This window comes from Thamnophis elegans, chromosome 5 (genome assembly GCF_009769535.1).
Source record: "Thamnophis elegans isolate rThaEle1 chromosome 5, rThaEle1.pri, whole genome shotgun sequence".
NCBI lineage: Eukaryota > Metazoa > Chordata > Lepidosauria > Squamata > Colubridae > Thamnophis > Thamnophis elegans.
In genome coordinates this window covers 53,670,895-53,692,295 of record NC_045545.1, presented here as the reverse complement: position 1 = coordinate 53,692,295, position 21,401 = coordinate 53,670,895, and the positions used below count along the sequence as shown (strand labels likewise).

The 21,401-nt window shown below is 36.4% G+C and overlaps 1 protein-coding gene across 1 annotated transcript in view; it reads right to left on the bottom strand.

Moving 5' to 3' along the window:
• Positions 1 to 21,401, bottom strand: part of NFASC (neurofascin) — a 103,654-nt gene that overhangs the window by 38,281 nt on the left and 43,972 nt on the right. The window contains 11 exon segments of the mRNA XM_032217196.1: positions 2,156 to 2,170; positions 8,517 to 8,690; positions 9,391 to 9,513; positions 11,795 to 11,999; positions 14,414 to 14,529; positions 17,777 to 18,005; positions 18,787 to 18,816; positions 18,818 to 18,858; positions 19,465 to 19,590; positions 19,593 to 19,661; positions 19,772 to 19,873. Coding sequence (XP_032073087.1) covers positions 2,156 to 2,170; positions 8,517 to 8,690; positions 9,391 to 9,513; positions 11,795 to 11,999; positions 14,414 to 14,529; positions 17,777 to 18,005; positions 18,787 to 18,816; positions 18,818 to 18,858; positions 19,465 to 19,590; positions 19,593 to 19,661; positions 19,772 to 19,873 — 1,230 coding nt within the window.

The window sequence follows — 21,401 nt, the reverse complement described above, 5'->3', positions numbered from 1 at the left end:
CATTTCAGCAATTTTGTGGCTAGGCTACCTTCCCAGGATTGTATGGATGCTCTGAACTTCATCAGGTATCCTAGAGTAAATAGGATGAAATTAACAGGAAAAATTAAAAAAATGTTTAAATAAATACCAAAGTCAATAAAATGACTGAATGTTGTGTTGCTTATCAGCATACAATGAAAAATACATATGTGAGGTGGTTATTTTTAATAGATTTAGGACCAATCTTGCCAAGTCCAAGTCCTAAAAGCAGACTTATGATAAACTTTCAATAGAAATAATATATTTTTCAATATTTTATGCCCAAGACAGATCAATCTGTTACCCTTGTATTTGAGAGAGGGGAAAATCAATAAAGGGAAGAGGAGACTCTGAATTTAACAAAGTTAGATAGGCAAATTCATAGCAATTAAACTAATTGTTCCAACAAAAAAAAAAATAACCAATAAAGCTTATATAAGCTGGACAATTTCTGCAAATACAACTGAAACTATAGAAAAATGGAATTAATTATTTTCAATTTGAATGAAGCAATATTGAAAGTTCAAAAGGAAATTAAATTTTACACTTTTGTTTTTGCCCAAGTTATATTTAACTTGAAAGCAGTTTAGTATAGTAGTTAAGTCATCAGCCTTGATACCCAGAGGTCAATGAGTTCTAGTCCTGCCTTAAGTACAAAGTCAGCTAGGTGGCCCTATCTCAGAGATATCAGGTATCTCAGCACTAGGAAGACAGCAAAGGCCTTTTACTTCTGAAAAACCTTGCCAAGAAAACTGCAGGGACTTATCTAAGAAACCCTCAAGAATTGGACTTTCAATTGAATGGAAGAAAAAACAAGAACTTCAAAAGCCATTTTCATTTTTTCCAATGTTCTGCAGGGTAACTGACCCAGAAGAGAGTCCTCAGCCAAAACAAATACCCTAGCTTATTTCTTATTTCTGAGGAATTATACTTCAGAAATTACAGAATGAAAGAAGCAGAGTTCAAAACATATGAAAAAGGAAGCTAAGGAAGTTGTAACAGTAAATATTTTGTGTGGGCAATGCATTTTGAGGATACTCTTACATCTTTTCCTCTCTTAACTTTAAATTTCAGGAATGATTAACTCTAACTTTAATATTGCTCTATGAACAGATCTCTATGGAATTCATAGTTTAAAATAAGGATAGAAATGACAAAAAATCTCTCATTCTCTGAAAGGAAATCAAGTATATAACTGCCCTACCAACAAAGCATCAATTTCTCTCCAATGACCTTGAAAAATTGATGCTATTCCACAAAGGTGGGCTTAGAAAAGCACAGCATCTTCACTATATTTTATAATCAGAAGAACCAATGCTCATGAAAGAGAACCTTCCATAATACTGCTTAAATTTTTTTTTGAAATATGCCAAAAGGCTATCTTTTCTTTTTAGAAAAGTGTTCTCAAGTTTGTAATGTGTCTAGAACAGAGATATACAAGTACATTTCCTGAACTCCATGCAGCTCCAAAAAGTCCATGGCATGTTTAAAGTTCCATTTTTATGTTTTTTAAAAAAGAAAGCTATTAAACATATGGGCAGCAGTCATTGAAATTATATTTTAATTAAACATCAATTCATGTTAAATTGCTATTTTTGTCCTGGCCCTACCCAGTTTTTGAAGTGTTCCTCCAAGCTGTGGATCAACTCTCCTATAGAAAACTCCTTGTTTTCTGAAGACTGGAACAAAGTGGACTAGAGGCCTTATGTGATATATTCCTCCTTTATAGTGCTCTGAAGACCAAGAGCACACTGAGGATTTAGGATTTTTCATTTACCAGTCATCCATCCATTCTCCTTCCATTCTTCTCACGGTGCTGAACCAGAAGTGACTTCTCTGCATTACTATGTTAAGCAGCAATAGTAGCAAAAATCAAATAGATCAGTAAAATGCATCAGTCAAAGCCTATCATGCATACATGCTCAGCAGCAACTGAAATTTAATGGTCAACCCTTTCAATGGTCTTCTAACCCCAGAAAGAGGAGCTATTGGCTAACTCATGTGACAATGTTTTCTGATCTTATCCCTCATACCATTGAAAAGGTTAACATAGTGCATGCGTAGTGATTCCAAAAGCCAAGCCTGAGTCACACGCCCCTCCCCCCATGCCTTTTTATGCTGCCAGTAGATACAATACCTGAGGTTGGAAGAACTTCAGAAGTGTAGCATCAAATACAAGGAAGGGAAACATGAGGAGAGAAAGGAAAGAGAGAACACAGAAATATATAAAACTGCTACATAAATGCAATCTACAAACATGGCAGCCTGAGGTTGTAAGAAAAAGAAAACATTTTAACCCATCATTTCCAATTAATAATACTATAATGGCCCCTCAAACCAGTACAAGAAGTTGTGGTAGATTCAATTCCTTTATTTTTTTAATCTGGAGATTCACGTTCCATCCTGTTTATGGTTTTAATTCAACAAGACTACATACTGTTGGCTTTGATTTATTTTCCTTGAGGGTTAGGAGAAATTCTACTCAAGTGCAATTTATTGCAAGTTCATTTCCATTTCTATGTTTATGATGGATGAGACACTATAGCATGCAAATAACTACAAAGTGTTTTTTCATTCTAATCCCCTGGCTCAAATAACATCTATGCAAAATGGAAGCCATGGTTCTTTTATCATCCATCCATTCATCCAGTAATTGCAACATTTATTGAATCCTTATTGAATTCCAGTTGTAACACTCCACAGTTCTTTGCATACTGACAATGCATTCAACTGATAATGTAGCATGGCTTTTTGCTAGGTGTCTGCAGTACTCACAAAGCAATGTGGATAAATGCACAATGTTCTTTCTTTATCATCAGCATGTACACTGTAACTACAGCACATAACAGCTACAGCTAATCATCACTACAGATGGGTTTCAGGACAGCATGTTGTTTATTTACACTACATAAAAACTGCCGGAAGGAATGAAGAAAGCTAACAAACCCAATCTAAATGGTATACATCTGCCTATGCTTCTGATTTTTGGCAAACCATTTTTGATTTTGACCACATGTAGCAAACAAGTGATGCAAATGTTGTATCAAAATAGGCTCCTCAACTACTGGTAGCATCACACTGGGTTTGAATCCAGATTCAGTTTTAAAGTATAGTCAGTGTAAATCATAACTGGTACACAATGTTTTCTTGGAAAATTTCCCTTTTATATACATGAAGACAAAGGAAGGTACAGTGTACCTGAGACAGAGAAAATTGCTTCCGTTCCTTTTTGTACTGTGGTTTGCTATATTTAACTGCAGCTGCTATACTTATAATCTCAAAATTAGTTCAGACTCTAGAAGTAATTACAAATACATTTGCAATGGTTGTGTGTTATGGCTGACAGACATATTCAGATTACTGACAATGTTATAAATACAATAGCTATCAACATCTAACAGATTCAAGATTAAAGCTTTTATAAAATAGATTAGTATTTTAATACTAATTCTAATACAGTAATGAAATTCTTGGATTTTTACCATCTATGGAACTTTAATTTTTAAGAAAAATCCAAGTTTAGTGTATCAAATGACTACAAAGAGCAACACAAAATCCAGTTTGCAAAGTACTTTCCATTCATTGCCTGCCAAATTATACATTTTTCTCCTGCACAAGAGAAAATACTTTGGATAGAAATGATTGGCAAGAAATATATATAAAATATGTTGTGTGGTTGCCTGCAGAATGACAAATGTGAAGCAATTCATGTTTTGAATGTCTATTCAACATAATGATTTTTTCCCACATTTTACAATTGGGAAAATAAAAAGCAACAATTAATTATATAAAGCACAGGCCTGAACAGAAATTGAGATCTTCCTGGAAACTTGGAGAATGTTAAGAGCAAGCTTTGTTTTGTTTTCACTTTCCTGAGGGCTGTTGAACTTTCACTTAATTTGACAATTTTTTCACAAAGAGTGTTTTATTCTACCATGAATCTAGAAGTTGTGACTTTTTCCTCCTGAGGGTCATTTGCTTACTACAAGGGTGCTGGGAAAGGGCAATAATGCATTCCTAGTTTGTCTCTTATGGAGGAGATTGGAGATATATGTATATATAAACATTTCTCTGTAGAAATGAGCATCATTTAAACTGCTGAATTTATAGATACATTCTCACACTAACCTGGTTTCATTACAGTACTATTATTTGCTTTTTTATTTCTAATTTCAAGGCAGTATTTGAATTACCATATATCTTTTTCCTACAATGACATGTAATAGCTTGAGAAAAGTATATCCCGCATTACTAATTAAATCGTCCTTCAGTAATTGGGAGAATTTGCTTATTTTCATATTTCTTAAAATGTACCTCATGTGGGAAAGAAGTTTTCCTTGATAGAGAATTCATCTGCTCTAAGAAAGGAGAAATAATGTCCTTCTGTTTTGGCATTTGACCACTCACTAGTCTGGGGGCAACTTTTTACCAATTGACTTTTTCCCTAATGGCCAAATTTCCAGGGAAAATTGGAGATGGAATATTCCCTTTCTTGGCAATTCCTGGGACATATAGATGCTTTTTTCCATAACTGCAGAGGTATATAACAACTAGTGTTCTACCAGCTATGGAAATTTCAACTCCCATTATCTCACACTATTAGAAGTAGTGTTCTTGAAATTCTTGATGTCAAATCCACTCTAAACACATGACTGACTTTGCAACCAACCATAATAATAATCAGGACCAAATCAAAAGCCCTAATCTGACTAGGAAAAAATCACAGATATGAATATAGGATGGGAAGGACACATACTGGAAAGTAATACATGAAAAAATAATTTTGATAACCTGGTGGATCACAAGTGGAGTATTACCCAACTGTGATGATACTGTAACAAAAAAAGTAAATGCATTTCCATACTGCATCAACCAAGTGCAGAATCAAGATCAACTATGTCATTATTACTCTCTATTCTACACTGGCCAGACCATCACATATTGCTCCCAGTTTTGGGTACCACTATTTAGGAGATACATTGATAAACTGGAGCATGTCCAGATGAAAGAAACTAAGATGATAAAGAATTGAAAGAAAAAACAACAACATTGGAACAATTGAAGACACTGGATAAGCTTAGAGAGAGGAACAGAATACTATAAGGAGATTTGATAATTGTTTTCAAAAATCTGAAGTTATATAAAAGATTAGCAGCATGGTGGTGTGTTGTTCCAGAAACACCCCATAAGAAACAATTATAAGGATACAGACTTCAAGTGGACATTAGGAAACATTCTTAATGATAAAAAAGTTTTTCAACAATGAAATACTGCATGCAAAGTGGTGGGCTCTCTTTTTCTGGAGGCATTTAAGTAGAGGCTAGATGGTAATCCATTGGGAATATAATAGTGGTAAATTCCTGCACTGGGCAAGGATCACACTAGATGATTTCCAAGATCCCTTTCAAATCAAATATTAAAATATGATTCTAAGGGGGAAAGAATTTGATTTGTTGCATAAACTGCTTAGGTTGGATTGTCTTTCTCATAGCAACATATACAATCCAGATGCTTGCTTGTTATTACTGTCACAATATTATATTATACAATATTATTCAAAAACTCTGGATCTATTTCAGAAAGAAGCAGAACATGTGGTGCCTTGCTTCTCTAACCAAGGATTTCATAAAGTAGAGTAAAAAGCAACTGTTTCTTGAATGAGTCTCCCTTGTTTTGTAGGTTCTAGTTCTCCCAAGACTCTTCAGCCACCAAATTACAGTACATACTTTTTACTTTTAGCACTTTATATATGTATATATCAATACTTTGAAAGGTTCAACACAACCAATTCTGTGCGGAGGCTGTGCGGATCTGGATGGGGAGGAACAGGCTCAAGCTCAATCCCTCCAAGACGGAGTGGCTGTGGTTTCCGTCATCCCGATTTGTGCATCTTGTTCCATCTTTGATGATAGGGGGAGAAATTTTAGCCCCCTCAGAGAGGGCTCGCAATCTGGGCGTCCTCCTGGATACGCGGCTTAGTTTAGAAGAACACCTAATGGCCGTGACCAGGGGGCCTTTTACCAGGTTCGCCTGGTACGTCAGTTGCGCCCCTTCCTGGATCAGGATGCTCTGTGCACAGTCACTCATGCCCTCGTCCTTTCTCGCCTGGACTACTGTAACGCTCTCTACATGGGGCTGCCCTTGAAGAGCACCCGAAAGCTTCAACTGGTCCAGAATGCAGCTGCGCGGGTTATCATGGGGGCACCTAGGTGCTCCCATGTTACACCCCTTTTAGGTGGCCTGCACTGGTTCCCGGTTGTCTTCCAGGTGCGATTCAAAGTACTAATTATGACCTTTAAAATGCTCCATGGCTTAGGTCCAGGGTACCTGTGAGACCACCTACTGCCACCGGTAGCCTCCCATCGTCCAATGCGATCCCACAGAATTGACCTCCTCAGGGTACCGTCGACCAGACAATGTCGGCTAGTGACCCCCAGGGGGAGAGCCTTCTCTGTGGGAGCGCGTTCCCTCTAGAATGAGCTGCCCCCGGAGCTTCGTATAATCCCCAACCTCCGATCCTTCCGACGTGCCCTAAAAAGTTCCAGCAAGCCAGCCTGGCCTGAACAAAACAAAATAAATTATTGATCACTGTTAATTTTAATTCGATTTTTTTTTTAAAAAAAGTCATTGTCAATTTTAATTGGGTTTGGGATATTCTATTTAATTTGTTTTTAACTTTTGTATTATGTGTTTCTTTTAATGTTGTACGCCGCCCTGAGGCCTTGGGAGAAGGGTGGCATATAACTCTAATAAACCTAAATCTAAACCAATTCACTGAAAAACAAAACAATTCTCAAACACCCCTACCCCAAAGAAAATTCTGCCTAGATTTTTTTTGCAGGTGTTCCTTCACTACTATGCACCATTGTCTCAGATACTTTCCTCACCCTCCCCAATCCATTAGGTGTAAGAGTATCTCACACAATTAGCTTACAAAATGGATTTGCCACACAACACTGTGTAAACATTACCAGTCAAAGATGAAGACCACTGCTAATCACACCTAAAGCAAAGTATAAGAGGAAGAATACTAGGGACTGGTTAGATAACTATTATAAAATGAATATCCATTTGAAAAATAGCAACATAGAATATTACCCAAAATACAAATTATCATTATGACAAAAGAAAAATGATAAGTCTATCAAGTAATCCCCAAGGAAAAATAATTTCATAGTATTGAAGGGATAACAAATTGCCATAAATAAATGGAGATGTCTAGTAAAATGATATACATAATACCAAAAATATATATAGTGGAATGTTGTTGTTTTAAAATGTGTTAATATTTGATAGCATCATGTCATAAATGAATATTGAAATAAATGAAGTCAGAAAATGAGTGATATTATCTAAAATAAGGAGTACAACTCAAAACAACCTTTTAAACAAATATTGTAGGATCACAATTGTCCATTTTTAACAACCTCAAAAGATTATTGTATTATTTAAAATGCTTTCTTTAGCAACTTAGTATTTTAAGTATTAAAACAACCCACCTTCCTTACGTATAAATGCAAAATTTAATATCAGCAAAACATAATAGACATGTCAATAGGTTGGTCAGTTTCTATATAAAAATTAGCTAGGAACTATATTATTAACTATATATTTAAACACAAGTGATGAAAAACAAAGGCTATTCAAATGTTACTCTCCTGGCCTTGCATTGGGAAAGAAAAGCTGGACATAGTATAAAATTGAAAGGATTTAGATAGAGACCCTTTAGGATTTATTTGAGCTATTCTTTGGAAACACAAGGTTGCTTAAACCTATTTTACAAAAATCTTATTTTATTGCAGCAGGAAAAATGACTTCTGCCCAATCATTTCACCAAGGAACAGCAGCAGGCAATCACTTGAAATCTTCAACTGTACGCTAAGTCTTTTGAAATCAGAACAATAACAACAGTACAGTGGCAAACAGGGTCTATGGAATATTATTAACTCTATTGTGAATTCCATAACCAACATGCACCTTATTTCATAAAAGTTTCAAATGCAAAAGAAAGGAAACATCAAGCACTTGCATTTCCTATCTCTTAGCATCTCAGTCATGGCCATAACTATTGTAGACAGTAGTCAAAGTTCTATTTAGTCATTCTAAATCATGTCAGTGAATAGTTTGTGGAGTTAGGCCTGTTCTCTGCATTGTTGCATCTACTCCTTGTCTAAGTGTTGGGGGAAACTAAGCAGCACAATCCTGGTCTTCTACTCCTTATCTTATTGGTTACATTATTTAAAATGCTCAGTTAAATCTCTCGAAAACTTTATAATTTGTTCTCTCAAGCATTTATTCAGTAATGTACAAAAAAAATCAGAAATTAAGGAAATGGTTGGGCAAGATTCATGCCCACAGCATACCAGGACCAAACTTCACATATTAATGTATCAACTGCCACCTATATATTACAAAATGTTTTCAACAACTCACACCTCCAGCTCCACATCTCTCACAGACTCACACCGAAGAGCTGCCCCTGCATCCATATTACTTACCTTCATTCAGTGGAATTGGAGAGTCCCCTGTGGCAGGCTCACCTTCTCCAATCTGGGTCCTGCCACGTAGATTGAACCTGTAGCGTGAGATAGGATCCGTCCTCTGAAGTAAAAACTTTGTGTGATTAGGAGAGAAGACCTCTACCATTGTTCTGCCAGTTTTGGATCCGTTAACTGAAGAGAGAGGCAGGCTGTGTATGCTTCAGTCTTGTTTTCAGAAACATGCTCAACTACACATTTGACCCACTCTTATCCTAAGATAGCACCCAACAAAGACCCTGAATTTTGTTAAGATAATACAGATGAAAGTAATTTAAAATAATAATAATAAAATAATAATAATAATAAAAATCATATATTTTAAGAAGATACTTGACTGATACCTAGGATACTGGCAGCAACCTGTATCAACCATTAGGACCAGTCAATAGTGTTTGTGACACATTTTTAAGTGTTCAGTTGACTGAGTTTCATGTTCAATGAATGAAAGAGATAATAATAATAGTAATAATAACAACTACTGGGAAATGCGAGAAAAATTAAATAATAACTATTATGCCAGAAGCTTATATCAGATATATAAGAATGTTCAAGAAATTTGTTAATGTATAAAGAATTCTTTGGACAAATGTGAAATTTGCTCCTAACAGGAGCAGGACATTTTAGGAAGTCACATGTTTTGAAAGACAAATGAAACACATTTTTGAAGATATCTTTAACAGAGTTGAAAATTACAAATTAAGAAACATTCCACAGAGGGATGTTTCCTCACAATGACTCCTACGGAATCCTATTGTATTAGGATTCAACCCTGAAAGACTGATTAATATGATAAAAGCAAAACAACAACCAGAAAAATGAACACGGGACATACAGGCTTGGTATCTAAGGGTGTATCCAATAAGAATGCCATTGGGATGTTCAGGATGTTCCCACTCCAAGGTGACGGCCTCCAAGTTTGGCTGACGAATTCGGAAATACCTTGGGGCACTGGGCACTTTAGTGAAGTATAGTTTTGGAGAGAGAAGGGAGGGGAAAAATATATCAGGTAGCAAAATCTGAAAGGCAGACAGTGCACAAAGAAATATTTGGTATAGATGGCATAAACAGAACTTATTAAGACCGCATCACAGTTTCCATGTGGTTTTAATGAATACAGTCTGGACATTCTGCAAAAGACAAGGCTATTATTTTATGTTAGCATTCATGTATAACTATGCAGTGGATGGTGTGCTAATGCCTAAATAGTAATAAGGATGAAGTTATGAGCTATAAATTATGTTTTAAAGCCAATCTTCTTATCTCCCATATAGAACTATAGAGTTAATCAGTTGGGTAAGCAGCTTTTATCACATACCCCTATTTAAGCTGAAGATTTATTCTTTCTATAATGAGGCCAACTCTGTTTCTTAAGATGAGCATAAAAACCTATCAGAATAGGAATTATGGTACTCAATATTGAGCAATGAAGGTCACTTTTTATTCATGACATGTCTGATGAACTCAAGCTAATCACTTTGAAAAGCCATTCATGATGATGCCAAAATGAAGCAACAGGATATGTTAGAAAAAGACTGCTGACACTGAGTACAGCTGAAAAGATATGGCAAGATTGATGTTAGCCCTCTGGGTAGAACAAAGTAGGAAACAGATTCCACAGGAAGACTAGAACTATACATTAAGATAGATTATAATAACAGAATGTTGTAGGCTAATTGTGCTTTCCCTTTCCCTTCCTATACTCCAAGGAATCAGAGAGGAACCTTCCTAAATCTCTTCCATTATCATCTTATTTCCTAGGACTCTTTGCTTATAGAATGATTTTTCTCTAATTCTCACAAGGTAATCTCCCTGATTCTCTACCAGGTCTCCCTTCAGTGAGACTGATCCTTGCTATTAGGGTAACTGTGTCGATTCTTTAAGTGATACAGGAGACATTCATTGTTAAGCTTGTTCCATAACATAGTTTTCTATATAAGCATCATTCTCTTGTCCTGATTAGTTGTGTGATGGTCTTTTCTGAGCTTACATAGTCTAGTGACTGATTTATTTAATGAGAAAGTCCATAGGTAAATTCCATATAAATCTGTCTCTGTTTATAGAATAAGCTTCACCATATTCAGGAAGAAGCATTACCATTCAACAACCCTTTCATTTCTACAACCTATTTGCCTAAATTTAGGCACCAATATTCAACATAAAAATGGCTAAAGTTGCTGTACATTTTCCAAACTACTAATTTCTATTAAAATTTCACATTTAATTAGAAATCTGTGGTTGTCCTACAAATCCTATCCCTTTCAGCTGAAAACCAGTTAGAGCTGTTTATGCTTTTCCTTATGGGGGAAGTGTCCTTTCCCAATTTTCACTCTATATTGAGCTCTGAGTCAGAATGGGGAGCTTCTGGAGAACTCCAACATGGGCTGAGCCACTTCTGGAATTTTGCAACAGTCCCCTGAACCAGATGGACAATCTCTGTTGATCCCTAATGAAGAGTGTCAAATCGTATCACAACAATATACGACCATACCATAGCAGCTCTAGCTTAGTCTTCTATCTGATGCATTAAATTGTTTATTACTGAGCATGAATCAGGCTTCAGAGTAATGGATTACTAGATTACTTGTCTAGTAATCAAATTCAAAGAGTTCTGGAGAGGAATTGCTGCGCAAAGTCGCCTTATTGATAAAAGGGGTAACATATAAATTTAATAATACTCCTATCTGACATCATATAGGCAGACTCCTTCTACAGTAGAACTTCTTCTCTTTTTGTTTTCCAAGTTTACATTTTGTAGGCCTGAGAGGACAGTAAAGATGAGGCAGAATGTGTTCTGCAATAGTGCTTATTCCACGGGAAATATCCTAAGATTTCACCTTTCAAGAGATCTAACCGGATGGATTTCTTGACTAAAAGTACTAAAGTATTTCTACCCTATGTGCAGTTCAATTACTTTTAGGAATCACTGCAATTATATCAAAATATTAGCCACTTTCTTACAACACAGGGCCCACCAAATATGATGACTTTGAAGCATATGCACAGATCAGGGCTGTGCAAATCAAAAATCTAGATGACCACTAGAAAGGCAACTAAGAGATAGAGTTTTCAGTTTCTCTTTGCTCCTATCTTATAGGTTTTTTTTAATGGTAGCTCTACAATAGACCTATTACTTATTCCACGATATTGAGCTAACAGAAATTCCTCCTTATCTTCATGTTTCACACACGGAAATGATAGATTTTCCAAAGCTGTGTAAATATTAGGGAGGAACCTACCTCCTTCAGGTGTTGTGAATTCCAGAATTTCACTCCGAGGCCCATCTCCTCTCCCGTTGACTACAACCATTTCCAATTTGTAGTTGCTGTAAGGAAACAGCCGGGACACTATGCCCCGATTCCGGTCTCCAATAAAACCCAATGACTGCTTTTTCTTAGAGACCCATAGATTCTTCAGCAAACTACTTTCTCTCCAGTAATAAGCCTTCAAGAAACAGGTAAGGCAAATAAAGCTTCTCTTGTTTTTGGCGTTATTAAAAATATACCTGCACATTTTCAGCTTTCACAGAAGAATTAGCTCACGCGCAAAAGTCCACAAGGAAGGAGGAGACTGACAACATAAAGTCACACTATAAGGTTAACAACAACCTCTTTTCCCTTCCCCTAAAACTAGATCAGGATTTCAGCCTTCACAATGTTCATTCTTCCTTCCTCTCACTGATGGCTTCATAGTTTGGCACAAAATGTTGTCTGTCCAAGTTCACTTGTGGCCAGCAAGAGTCCATTAATTTTGAGATATAAATGGTATGGGAAGAAAAAGATGCAAAAAGAATATCCTGTGAAATAAAGTGTTCAGATTGGAAAATGTATTAGAGTAGATTTCTCTTACCTCGTGTTTAAGCAACTGGCTTTGATGTCTGGGAATTCTGGAAGCTAAACTCCCAATCCATCTGAGAAACCACGGTAAGAGAAAGCTAGGGCAAGAAGACTATGCCAGTCCTACAGTTCCAAAAGGGTTTTAACATTGATTTTTTTATTTGTCCGTTGTTGTTTTTTGTTAATTTGACAAAAGCTGATTTTTAAAAAGTTTTTAAACACAATCATCAGGATAAAATCCATTTGCTATTGTTTTGGGAGATCATTATTCAATTAGCACATTTATTAAATTCTGATTAGGCCAAAATAGAATGTTCACATGTTGATTAATAAGACATGCCAAATGCACATGAGGGATGACACAAAAGTTGGGAAACCATCTGGGAAGCTGCTTTTCTTTTCACAACAAGTCGTCAAATTCAGAAAGTTCAGAATGAAGAAAGAAGCCAGTTCTGTATTATCAGCTGAAGAGGTGTACAGCATAGCAGCTACTCTGAACTGCCCTTTTGTTCCAAACCAATCAATGATCAGGTGGTTTAAACTACTGATACATAGATGATATAGCGTGGCGTATGGATATGTTTGACTAAATTATGATGTTTCATACAATGTTTCATTAATTCTTTATTTTTTGAATGCATAGTTTTGCCTTTGGATGGCAGAAAAAACATTTGAAATACTACAATGGTATTATGCATGAAAATAAGATTTTAAAAATGTAACATTTTATAAAGAAAATGATACTAAACTTTGGAAAAATGAGACTAGGAAGCTTTGAAGCAAAAAAACCCCAACCCTATAAGTCCAAAGCTGAATTAAAATGTATCTTGTTGAATGAGGTAAGACTGCAAAAATTCATTAAAATATGAGCGCTGCTAAATCACCCCAGCTTTCTTCCTGACAAAGATTAAAATTAATTTGACTGTCAAGTCTTGAAACCTGCCTCCCCACTGCAACATTCAGCACTGGGCCCAAGAATATTGTTCTAATATACCATATTTAAAATCAAAACTTACATCTGCCTTAAGTCAGGGGTGGGCTGCTACGGGTTTGCCCGGGTTCAGGAGAACCCGTAGCTAATGTTATGGCTGGTTTGGAGAACCTCCAAATCCCATCCCTGGCTGGCACCGCCCACCCCTCGCCACCCCTCCCCGTCTCTCCCAGGAGTCTCCATGTGGCCCATTTTGGATGCGAGTTAAATGAGTTAAATACAGGGCCCATGCGGAGGCTCAGGGAGGGGGAAAAACGGGCCTCCTGGAAGTTCTGGAAGGCTGAAAACAGGCCTGTTTCCGGCCTCCGGAGCCTGGGCGAAGCAATTTTTGCCCTCCAAGAGGCTCAAGGAAAGCCTCCGGAGCTGGGGAAGGCGAAAATGCCTCCCCCCACACCATGGTGCAGGAGGCTGACTAGGCCATGTCCACCATGGCCACGCCCACCCAGCAACTGGGCAGAGAACCCATTGCTGAAATTTTTGAAGCACATCCCTGCCTTAAGTATAATTAGTGCATATGTACTGTTCTCCAATGTTTGGGGCTAAAATTTCTGGATTTCTTGGCCAAAATAATTGTGAATTCTAAGAAGATTTTAAGAAGACACTGGACAGTCACTCATCTGAAATGGTATATGGTCTCCTCCTTGAGCAGTAGGTTGGGCTAGAAGACCTCCAAAGTCCCTTTCATCTCCTTTCTGATTGATTGATTGATTGATTGAATTATACTCCTGGACTATCTAGAAGATACTTGGTGGAAGGTAGAAGGTAGTAAAAGCTGCACTATTATTGAGTAATGATATTTCTCTGGAACTAAAAGAAGAAGAAAAAATCTTTTGGATATGAATTTGATATATGTTTTCTTTGCTGTAAATACTATCCTCTTACAAATGGTCTCCATGTCTTTCAGCAGCTTTTAGTTCATTTGTGTCATCTCCATTTTACTATGTGCAACAGATAATCTCATCAGTTATCATTAGTGACAAGGGTTAGCCATATTAATAGTATCAACATTATTTGGATTTGGTTGTGCTCACTCTATATTCCTTGAGCTGTCCCTGGATGGTTTCTGGGTACACTTTACTCCATTGAAGGCTGATTGCTGTACTGTTTACAACTTTGAGCCTAATATCAGTAGGGGCAGCCTTAGGATCTAAGTGTAAGGAATAAAGCAAAGCAGAAATTAACAACCCAACAATACTTGAAAGAAAATTAAATATGAAAGAAAACTATTTTTTAAAGCTGCAGAAGGTTGTTCCATATCACTGTCTTAGTATTTGTATTATCTTGTCAAACATACAATGCTGCCATCTCATGGACATAGAAAGTAATTTCACATTCACACAGTTTTTGTATTGTGGTGGGACTAATCCTACCATCATTTTTTAAAAATTCTCTATTGACATCACATTATTATAGTACTTATAACAGGTTGACAAAATTAATGTTACTAGCAGAAACTCCAAACTTTAAAACCCCTTTATGGCATCACATGAACACACTCGACAATCCAAAATCCTTATAAAGATGAACAGAACAACATCAATTTGTAAGGGAAGAAAGACATGGGATGGGAACTTTTAAAAAGAGCCTGGTTTACACACACACACAGACACACACACACAGACACACACACACAGACACACACACACAGACACACACACACACACACTTTCAATATGATAGCCTAAATGCACATCTATAAAATTTCAATTATAAGGTAGAATTATCACCATATTTTAAATTTTGTCTGTTTTCAGTACTTCATTTTGCAATCTGCTATGAGATATTCATTACGCACTCAAGCCTACAAGAGCAACCTGAGCACTATATTACATTCTTTCTATGCAATGCTCTACAAATGTTACTTGGTAGGTAAAACAAGAAATAACACTGCTATTTATTCCACCGAATGATCAGTTGCTAAATTGCTTTTAATGAAAAGTGTGTGATGTCTTGCATCCAAAGGAAAGAGTTTTCAAGAGTAGTTTTCTCACTGGATATTTTCCCCTTGTTTTCTCTTATTTATGAAGGCAATCTTGTAATTTTACCAACAGACTAACTCATAATCCATTTTTTAATGAATAAACATTAAATTGATTTGTTCATATACCTGAATTTTGTATCGCAATCATAAATCATTATATTAATTGTAAAGATACAACATATATATTTGAAATTGATTATGGAAAGGAAGGAAGGAAGGAAGGAGGAAGGGAAGATCTATTATGGCAAAGGAAACTTCATTGTAATCATGCAAACCGATAAAACTTTAAAGAAACTTTGCTTTTATGACTGTGCTGTCTATGGTCCTGAAACAACAGTGCTTATTCATATTGTCCCACATTTGATAACGGGTGGTGATAATGGGTTCTATGAAACATTGAAATGGAGCTTTACAGCTACAATTATTCCACCAACTTCCTCATCTTCCTTGTATTTTTTCTTTCTGAATGTGTATTAGAAAGAGCCATGGAGCATTCACTGGACCCACTGAGAGATTCTGCCACTTGCAATAGTCATGATGGGCTAGAGTCAAGACAGTTGGCCCCTACAAGCTTCTTGTTCACAGGCTACAGTAATTAAAACTGATCTCATAAACTCAGACTGGTTGGTCTACCATAAACTCAGCAAATATCTTAGTATATCAAAGTATTTAAGACTCTTATTGCAATAGATACTCAATGACCAACTGATTTTATTCCAAAATTAATCCTCTTTAATCTACATCTAATTATGACATACAGCAGTGATGCCAAACCTTTTAGGCAAACTGGAAGGCGCACATATGTGCATGCATGCACGTGTGCACCAGAGCGCCGGAAACCCAGCGACTAGCTGGCTGGCACACATGTGCACCTCGGAAATCCAATGACCAGCTGGCCAGCATGCAAGCACAGCTCAGAAACCTGCCTACCAGCTGGCTGAGCTGGGCAATGGCATGTGTGCCCAAAGAGAGCATTCTGTGTGCCACCTCTGGCATGCATACCATAGTTTCGCCATCATGGACATAGAGTATAACATTTTGGACAATGAACCTTCAGTTTCAAACAGTCCTCCCTTAGGTAAATGCTGATTGTGGAGAACCTTCAACTATCTAGATCTACATATGTTCAAGAAACTGAGGCTTAGTTTTTAAAAAAAGAGAGATTATGGACGGGTGGTTTTAGGCCTAAAATAAGGAGCCTGACCTTGATGAGCCATGCTTCCTCCAAAAATGCTGTATAGTGAATAAAGTTTGGGTGGCCTTTGTGGGTAAGAGGGATTTCCCACAGCTTTAGCTGGTGTGGAATTACATCAATATCTGAAGAGACCTATTGTAGCACCAATAGTAATTCCTTGATAATTTCATAACTGAATTACTAGATCATACTCTAAATAAGGCTAACTTTGAATACAACTGCCCAATTATTGTTTAGTTAACTGTTCTGATCATTTTTAGAAGGAAGAGTTAAGAGAAATTATCCAGAATGTCTTTAAACTGACACTTTCATTTACATTTCAGAAAGTTTATGACCATTTTTAAATATTACAGAGCCACTGTTTAGGACCTATTAAAGATAATATAGAGTATTCTTCCAAGACATTTAGGTGAAAACATAAATTATCCAAGACAAGATACATAGTTGAATTAGTACTAAGTCCAAATCCTTACTATATAAATCCAACACTTTAGATACTACAGCATCTTATTTCTTCTACTTTATGTATAGTATCTTATTTTTACCTATTTTACTATTATTTTCCTGCCAACTTACCTTAGTTGTCCAAATTACATGTTATATGCCATGTTATTGAAATAGACTTCTGCTTATATAGTGAGATTTTCTTTTTCTCTCTTTGTCCAAAACCCCTGTGATTTCTCTGAAGGATTCACCGAATTGCCAGAACAATTTTGGAAAATAGAAAATGAAGTACTTCTTTTATTGGCAGATGCCAAAATTGGATACAAACCAAAAGTACTTCAATTAATATTGAGTTTCAGTTTCATTTCCATAACCTGAATACTATTAAACCACACAATGTTGGGCTAGCTTATCTCCTGAATTATTTATTGTAGGCATATTCCAGTCAGTTGTACTGAGTATATTTAAATGCAAAGAAAAGTTCTTAATGTTTGTAAAAGTCTGATGTGTCAGAAAAAAAGATTTTCCAAGAACAGTGAATGTATGGGTATTGATGCCAGTGGTTTGTGAAAAGACAAGGCGTTCAAGATATTTCGAACATTTTCATTTCATTCTGAGCAAAATAATGCCTATTGCACTTGAATACCCTTTTGGCAAAATGCTGGTCATGACATATATAGTATTAAAAGGTTTGCAGGTTATCACCAACAAGTAAGAAGTAAATGCAATCTGCCTTCTCTATTTCCAACTTTCTCTGACTATGGGAATACTCACAATCTTCCCCTGAGTAGCCAATTACGATGTCTGGCTCCGTGGCAATCCCATAATCATTTAAAGCTTGTACTTTGATCTCGTATGGTGTATAGATAGGTGTTGGTGCGACGGTATACTGACTGACATCACCCTTTACAGTTCGGTTGTTCCAACTCTCCCGTGTGTCCCTTCTTCTCCACTTCACAATGTATTTAAGATTGGGGCCATACACTTGAGTTGCATTTAATGGCTAGAGAAAGAAAGAAAGAAGACAATTATGACTTAGAATATCAGGGGTTAAACCTATATACTGTATCTCTTTCAAGGTGTTATCTATGACAGTTGGAGATGCAAAAGAAATTTGGCTGATTTGCCAAATTGGAATTCACTGGACCACAAGCAGGAACACAACTGACATAACCTGCAAATGTTTGTCTCAAAATATATGTTGGCTCAAATATTGGGTTAAAAGGCTTCACATATAAAAAGTTACATATAAATAAAGTATTAAAATTGCATTAAAAAGAGTATATACAAAGAAAAATGGTTTATTTTAGATATAAATTAAGGCTTGTCTTTTATTTTTCCTTTGATGTTTTAGTAGTCCTATGAATCTTTTATAGTGCTTTAATATTCAATACCACACTATTAGTTTTAAGATTATAAATCTGTTGGACATTATTTAGAGTCATTGTGAAAAGACAACAAATAGCAGAAGCAAATGAAGAATTCAATAGCCACATTAATGATCAATAGTCAGAATTTACAACAGGGCTATGGAGCTAGAAGAAGAAGGAAAAAATCTCCAGCTGTTTCAGAATCTTTTCCAGTTGTGACTATTTTCATCTCCAGGAGTAAGTCTATCTTGTAAAGCATATAAAGCCTAGAACAATATATTTGATGCTCATTTAAGCCATTATTCTTTGTAACATGTTCTAATACCACACTTTGTAGAAAAACCTTGGACTGAGGATAACTTATGGTATAAATGTACATGTTATAAACAAGGAACTTCTCTCAGGATAACTCACCATCCATGATATAACCATATTATTTTTTTGCTGTTCCTGATCCTTTAACTCCTGAAGGGTTAAATTCGGGGCCTGAAATAAAGATAAATACTGAGCAATAATATCTGTTTCTATCTTTTTAAGCAATTCCCCATTGTTTATAGACAGAAAATCTGGAATACAATGCTGATACATTAACGAGACCCACATATTTTTAATTACACATAAAATCCAGAAGCCAGTCAATTAGACATATAAGTTGATTTCAATAAAAGAATAAGTTGGGCAGCAATTTCTGCTACTAAAGTGCTGGTAGCCATTATTGGAGTACAGTACAAAATGGGGTCAGTTTGACAAGTAAAATCTATCTGTATTATTTGAGATTTGGAATATTTTATTATTTGAAATGCTAAACCTCAAATTCTAAGGGTGGACGATGATATTATAATCTGAAACTGATCAGCATGAAGATACCTGGTAGACTGCTGAATCTGTCAGAACAGTTATACAGCAAAAAAGTCTTCCATGTACATGTAAGAATGGAATAGTATAATATATTTGCAAGTACGCCTGTTTCCCAGGAGTATTTGCCACTTGCGGCATCTGTCCACATTTGTATAGGCATTGTCATTGCAGACTTTTTTCAAGCTTTCTTTTCATTTTAAGGGTATGCATGAATTCAAGACAGTTAGCACTTACGTGCCCCATTTGTATGGTATCGTTCAGAAGGCAGACTGGGATAACTGCTTCCTACATCATTCACAGCTATTACTCGGAACTGATAGTTGACATATGGTGCAAGGCGCAAGAAGGCGGAGTTCACATTCCTGGGTAACGGGAATGGTTATGCCAAGTTCCAGGTTGGAATTTATCCTCCTCAAATTCCACAATATAATCTAGAAGACAGAAATGTGGGATCCCCTAATTTGTGATATAATTACTGGTAAGTAGGCTTATCTTGAAATACAAACAATGAATAAAGCATGAATGGTATCGTTTCACTCACCCGTGATTGGGCTGTTGTTGTCATCACCAGGAATCCAAGTTAACCGCACACTCCTTTCAGCAAGGTCTGTTAATTCAAGGTCGCGGGGACGTTCTGGACGTGCTACCAGCAAATAATATGCAAAATATAGGTTTCTCTAATGAGTAATGAAGGTCTGAGTCCTTCCAGGCTTTCCATTAAGGTTTATGTCTCTATGTTGTACATGGCTATAAGGTCAAGTCTAAACTTGTCACAGAAAAAGATGGGAACTGGATATTAAAACAAGTGGTACTACTTCAGACTGATACTGAATTATGAAAGTATAGAATTCTCTCTCACACAAAAAAGTAGTCCGAATAGACAATTCTCCAGGATATGCTACTTTTTTTTTTCTTTGCAGGGAGAATTTTATAGAGAAATAGTGCAAAATGGCATCCACCTGGCAACCTTGAAGTACACAATTATTCTTTGTTTCAAATTTTATATCATTCTGTGGCATGGATAAATGAGGCCGAAGGCTCTCTACCATCAGGGTAAGGATTTTACAACCAATTATTTAGAGAAAGTTTTAGATTTTAGAGAGGTAATAGGTAAGAATATTAGGGATAGTTACCCTAATTCATGGAAGTACAGAAGAAAATTATAAAAAACACAATTCTATTCCAGCATCATTTGTGGTCTGCCCAGTGGTGAAATTCATTTTTTTTTACTACCGGTTCTGTGGGCATGGCTTGGTGGGTGTGGCAGGGGAAGGATACTGCAAAATCTCCATTCCCACCCCGCTTCTGGGGAAAGAATATTGCAAAATCTCCATTCCCAGCCCACTCTGGGGCCAGCCAGAGGTGATATTTGCTGGTTCTCCGAACTACTCAAAATTTCGGCTACTGGTTCTCCAGAACCTGTCAGAACCTGATGAATTTCACCCTGGGTCTGCCCATATGGGTGCGTTACATTTCTCTTATCAACTGTATAGGGATGTAGAAAACATTTTGAATTAAAACTGTTTCAAATTGAAAACTTCCTGTTTTTTTCATGGTTTAAGCATTTTGGAATTGTTTTTGAATTTGAAACACTTGATGTTTTGAATCTGAGTCAGAGTGGCTCAAAATTTGAAACATTTTCAAAATGTGGCAGGTTCCAACTGCAAAATAGTCTGAATTTGAAAATGTTTTGCAGATTCTAAAAATGCCACTAAAACCCTTTCTGAATCTAGCTCTAGCATGGGAAGTAGGCAACTTCTTCATGTTGCAACAATTATGAGAAATATCCCCCCCCTCCCACACCTGCATTTGGCATTACAGTTCCAGGTTTGGGAAAGAAAGCTTTGGAGATCCAGCAAAATCTATGGATTGAAAGGATGATAAATATTTGTCATCTCCATGCTATCAACAAGGAAACTTAAAGTAAATGCAACATTCATACAGGGAAGAGAGGAAAAATCATTGTCAATATCAGAATTGCGCATTCATCCTAGTAGCCTAAACTAAGCTGTAGTTTTTATGACTCTTAGTACTAGATTCTTTACTTTTACACTCTATGCAACAAGCCTATACAACATAATTCAAGATGTCTTCCCACTTGGCAGGTATGACTACTGCTGAGGGAGGAGTTGTCCAACCCAAGTTATACTTCCAGCAGAACTTTAATTAAA